The 6000-nt window shown below is 44.2% G+C and overlaps 1 protein-coding gene across 1 annotated transcript in view; it reads right to left on the reverse strand.

The window, feature by feature from the left end:
• TTC39A (tetratricopeptide repeat domain 39A) overlaps nt 1-6000 on the reverse strand; it is a 51294-nt gene extending 45294 nt beyond the window's left edge. The window contains exon 1 of the mRNA XM_071436712.1: nt 5806-6000. Coding sequence (XP_071292813.1) covers nt 5806-5840 — 35 coding nt within the window. The 5' untranslated portion in view covers nt 5841-6000. The remainder of the gene's footprint in view (nt 1-5805) is intronic.

The following is a 6000-nucleotide window of genomic DNA, read 5'->3' on the forward strand; positions in this document are numbered from 1 at the left end:
TGTAGTAATGCTTTTAATAGTAATTCAAGAGCTCCTTCAGTACTGTGAAACATTAAAAGCAAGTTAAATCAGTGATATCCTAAAATATGGATGCATTTCTCTGCCAAATCTACCTTATCTGCATAAGTCAGCTGCGGTTGCGTGCATGGGTAACTTCATTTGGAGGAGGAGAGTAAAATACAAAGAATCAAACACCATTTAAGCTTCACCAGTGCTAACACTTCAGTCATTCCCAGACGTGGGAACTTCCCAAAGCACATTTCAAAGGCCTCAGTTTCAGCGTTAAGGAAAGTTCCCTGTCTGAGCATCCAGGAGCCACTGGCAGTCACACTCCCATCACCTGAGCTGGGGCCAAAGCCCCTTCACAGCTGCACATCCCACACAGTGACACAGGCTCTGCCTCAAGTTTCCCATAACAGTCTCAGATGTCTCAATCCTTCAAATTATTTCATCTTGGTGCAATAACAAAATAACAGCTTCAGCTGGTGCCTCTGAGGAGGGACTCTGAACAAAGGAACCCCCAGGTTTTTATCCCCTCACAGTCTAAGCAGGGAAAAGTCTGGGGGTCTTCATCCCCTGCTGTGTCCCCCCCTGTGCCCTTTGTCGTGCAAAGGCTCAGCAGTTCACATTCCATGGTACCAGGATGTCCTTCCCACTGCCCGTTTTCAAAAAGATATAGAAACATGGAAATTCTTGCCATGACACCATTTTCTGTCCTCCTAATGCTGGATAATCACAGGGACATCAGGAGATAGCAGGGTACACCTTTTCCAGTTCTCCACATCATTCCTAAACTCACTACTACTTTTCTAAATAGTTGACTTTGAGCAACACTGCAATACAAGTTGTCAGCCTGAAAAAAATCTCAACATTCAAAGAGAACAAAAACCACAACACTTGGGAAGAATTCTTTTCTTCTGCAAGCATTTCCAAACCCACATGAGATCAGAAATAATCTTGCATGAAAAGAACAAATAAGCAGTTCTCACAATAATTTGTTACTATTCAGTTTTCAGACAATACAGAAATATCTTCATAATTCAAAAGCAAGTAAGTTAATGCAAGAAAATTAATTCTCCCATATCCCTTCCTGTTCTATGTGCCAAGCTGTTAATACCTCAGCATTTATCTTTCTGTGTTCCTGAACACTTTTCTGGCCCATGTCTAAGACTCCTCAGTGCTGCAGAAATGCCATTACTTCAGCAACAAAAGTAACTGGAAAGATTTCAATATTCATGTTCTCCAAATATTTTGCATAGAGACACAACAGTGATACAACTCTGGAATTCATAGTATTTCAAGTTGTACATGGAGTATGACACCATTTATTTTTGAAGTTAATTCAGCTCTCAAATCACTGAGTTATTGATGCCTCAGCAATGTCAAAGGTCTTTTAAAAAGCTCTTCCATTCCAGCAAAAGCTCACAAATCAAAGGGTTGTGACAAAGCAGTGCAGTGAGCAGCACAAAGACCAGGGAATTGGCAGAGAATCGTGTTCTGCCCTTGGTCCCATCATGTTTAACTTGGACCAAGCAGGATCTAGTTTGCATTAGGCTCACAGTTCTCATCCTGTATTTGAATGGGCAAACAGTGCAATAAATTCATTAAGATAGGTTTGTTCAGACAAATAAAATGTCGGGGGTGTCATTTCTACTGTTCCCTTTCCTTGTTGTGCTGCCATGGCTGCTCAGAGGGTGAAATGCACCACCGTGGGTGAGCCCTCCCAGTCAGCAGAACTGCCTGCATCAGACAGAATGAAAATATAGAAAAAGACACACAATCCAGTCTGGGATATTACAAAAATAAGCCCAAACATCCTGCAACACCACTGATCTATTGGAATGTTCAAGGAAAAGGTTACCTCACACAGGATCAACACTGAAATAAAACAAATATATTCAGCATTACAGAAATTAACAATATTGCTGCAATTAGGAGTAAATTTTCATCATAAATCACACCACAGTAATTTTAGCAAGCTTTAATAGCTCCTCTTTTTAAATTCAGATGATCTACAATCTTTGTCACTGTGAAGGGTATGTGTGATTGATATCATTCCTTTTGGGGATTTTAAGGGTCTTTAGACAACCTTATAATACCCATTTGCTCTTTTTTCTAAGTCCTCTGACTTTTCAGTTTTCCTGCCTCTGGTCCACCTACACTTCTGACATGGTTACTCTCAATTTTTAAAGGTCTAATTTTCATCTCACTAAAATTAATGAGAAAAAAAAATCATCAAGAGCTGCACTAGACCACTACCATGCAATGGTACTGAGCACATTTAGGTACCCAGCAAACAAAAAAAATAAAGCATAAAGCAAAATGCAAACTTACTCTGCTGTGTTCATGGTAAGAAGCCAGACAAAATCTGTGAGATTTGCTTTTCCTAAGGACTGCAAGGTCAGGGTAGAGATCTGTATTACTTCTGAAATCAGACTGGGTGAGGCTTAGGAAGGGAAGTCAGGTAATTCCCTCTTTTGGTTGGATTCTGCACTTATCAGCAATGATAAAGGCTGGCTAGGTAACAAGAGAGCTACCTGGGCATGTCTGGTTTGTACTTGTTTATGCTGACTTACACTTCACTTCTTTCAGACTTCAGTGTGTTGACCAATGTAGAAAGGATGAAACACACATTCTGGCCCAAAAAGCATTTTCCTGCAGTACTTCATGTGAGTTGAAATGCTTCCTTGTTTGGTTTTATTTCATTTGGTTGGATTTGGGGTTTGTGTTTGGTTTTTTTTTTTTCATTAAATCTAAGCAAAGTTTTTTCAAAATAAATTACTCTGTAACATGTTTTGCTGCAACTTAAAAAAAATCATGCTTTTTAAAATCATTCCACTGCTGAACAGCATCTTAAGCTCCCATAGAAATAATATATAGGAATGACACAAAATACTTGAACAAATAGGGGATTGCTGCTTTGCCTTTAATCATTGCTTTATGTGACATTACAGATTATGTTTCCCTGAGAGCTTCCAACAGCCTGAGTTTATTCTTCAGAAGTCACCTGCAAAGCATACTTCACAGCACCTTGATCACTAACAATGGCACCTGCTCTCCAATTCAGTAAAAATTCAAGCATGGCACTTCAATACACCTTTACAGTTCTTTGAACCTGCCCACTGAATCAATACTCGAGAACAGAAAAAGAAGTACTGGTAGAAAGTTGCCTTGGCACTCAGCATTGCCAAGGCCTTTTTGAAGAGTTATTCTTCAGCACAGTGGCTTCAAGAAGAAAATAGTTATTATTCTTTCCATTTCAGAGTGCAAAAGCAACTAAGCAAACCACCTGAGAGAAAAAACAAAGTAAACCAAAACAAGTGAGGCTGATGCTGAACTCGGATTGACAGATTCAGTGAGACTGGGATCTTTCTGTCAATTTTTCCCTTTCTGACAGGAAACAAGGTTGGTAATGCAGATGCAGTGAGAAGATTTCATCCATTCAGGATGGCAATTTTAGTTAGAAAGAAACGTAAAATGACATCCAAATTCAGTACTGCATTCTGTTTGATATACAGCTGAGGCTCCAGCCATCGAGTCAAGTGTATCTGAATGACCATCCTAAGATTGAGACTTTCTTCTGACAATTGCTTTTTCACAACAGATGACTGAAAGTTTTATTATCAAGTTGAAGACAACAGCTGAAAATCTCTAAAATGGGAGGTCATTTTTCATCACCCCTGCTCAAATACCTGTTTATTTTTCAGTTCCAATCATTCCACTAGATCATTTTTCCTCCAACTATGATCTGATAATCTATTCCCAAAACACACATGATACCTAAAGAAACCACAAATTCAGATCTGTGGAAACACTGTCTGGGAGCTTCATTGGGATTTTAAAGGACTGATTTAAGTAAAATGTGGGCTACTATAAGGAAATAGTAATTTTTTTCCCACAAACTAGCCAAAATCCTCATAGATCTTTTCAACACTTTGTAGCACAGTACTGGAAACACCTGAATCTCTTTAGGTCCCAGTGCAGTATCACCCTGGAATGGGAGAGCTGGTTCCAGCAGATGGAGCTCCAGAAAGGCAATGAGGAGCCAGCACCAAGAGCTCCAGCAGCTTCAGTAACGCGGACTTTCGGGACAGCCTGCCCAACCTGGAAAATTCACCCAGCTCCCTCCTGCTTCTAAATATTTCTGCACACTTTGTTCCCCGTGCTCAGAACTTCCTGAAACACAATGCAGCTGCAGTCCCTCAGCCTGCTGCTACTGTCAGTGCAAACACAGCACCTGGAGGTCATTTAATGGTATCATTTAACATCATTATTACAAACACACAGCCCACCTCTCCAGCCTGGAGTTAAAAAATATTTTTAAAATTGCTGGGCCATCCGTTAAAGAATTATCAAGATAGAGCATGGCAATAAAATTATATAAAGCTCTTAAAAACTACAGAATCATAGAATTCACAGGGCTGGAAAGGACCTTGAAGGTTCTCTCATTCCAAACCTGTGCTGTGGGCAGGCACACCTTCCACTACGCAAAGTTGCTCAGAGCCCCATCCAACCAGACCCTAAGTACTTCCAGGTAGGGGTTATATATATAAATACTAATAGACAGGTCATTTTTGACCATTAGCAAGTCTAGCACTCTAGATTTTAAAATCCCACAGGACTTTGCTGCTTTAAATGCCACTAGACCACCTTCTTTGATCTCTGTAACAACTCTAACATTAATATCAATGCCACCAAAAGGCACTATTGTACTAAAGCTTCTATAATCTAAAGTTCAGGAAATGGTTTTTCCCATCATGGTTTCTTCAGCAGAAATAAAGTCTCAGGTAAATGTTTGCTGTTTTCAACTTTAAGATAAAGGGAAAGTGTGCAGCCAGAGAGAGCACACCACTGCTCCAAGCACCTGATGAAGAACCATGAACAGAGCCATTACCATTCTTCTAAGCAGCAAACTTCTCCAACAACTGCACTTTTAAAAGCTTCTACTCCTGCACAGATGATTATAAATGTCTTATGTCAAATACAGAATCCACAAGCTGACCTTGAACGAAGCCACGTCTAAAATTTAACACACCATCATCATGGCGGAAGAATGTTATTTGCAGACTGATTCAGCTTTGAAGAAACAACTCTCACACACACACAAGGGAAGTTTATGTATTTTAGGGGCAGTGGGAGTGCACACCTGGAATGGAGAAAGTTATCCACCTGCAGTTGCCTCTTGAGGGTGAGCAAGAGGATATTGAGTTACAGGGTAAAGAACAGCCTTTCGCTGTCAAGGTGTGTTGCAAGCTGCACAAACAGGAGCTCAAGCAAAAGGACCTGGTCTTCCACAGGCATGGCACGCTCTTCAGCAACCCTTTGAAGCCCAAAGGCAATTTGCATATAACTACTGAAGGGCTGCTGCGCAGGTATGTAATTAGCTCAAGCTGATGCTCTTGTCTAAGCAAAAAGAAAACCCCCTCAAAGTGCAAGAACCAGCTTGTGCCCGCGCAGTGGCTCAGCCGGCACAGGTGGGCACGGTCCCTGCCCACATCGGGGTCAGCCCGGTGGCCGGAGCGGTCCGCGGCATGGCCCGGTCGGTCCCGGCCCGGTCGGTCCCGGCCCACGGCCGCAGGCGGCTCCGGCCCCAGCCCCGAGCGGCGGTCGGGTCAGCCCGGGGGCCCGACGTGCCCTCAGCGGCTGCAGCGCCCGGAACCCCACCGCCCTCACACCGTCCCGCGGCCGGACCCTCCGCTCCGGCCCCTCCTCCCGCCCGGGCCGGAGCATCCCCAGAGCCCGGCGGAGGCGGCGCTGCCCCCGGCGACCCCCGGCCCGGCCCCCCGGCCCGCCCCAGCCGCGTACCGAGCACCGGCGCTGCCGGCCGGCCGGGCGTCCATGGAGGCGTCGCGACGGGCAGCGGCTGAGGGCAGGGCGGGAGGGCGGCGGGCACGGCTGGCGCTGCTGCTGCTGCTCCCCGGCGGCCGCCGCAGCCCGCTCGCATGGTGTGTGTGGAGCGGCGGCAGCCGGAGCCTCGGCGCATGTTCGGGCAGGGCCGGG

The sequence above is a fragment of the Agelaius tricolor genome, unplaced genomic scaffold (assembly GCF_023055355.1).
Source record: "Agelaius tricolor isolate 1412-34295 unplaced genomic scaffold, bAgeTri1.0.p SCAF_11, whole genome shotgun sequence".
NCBI lineage: Eukaryota > Metazoa > Chordata > Aves > Passeriformes > Icteridae > Agelaius > Agelaius tricolor.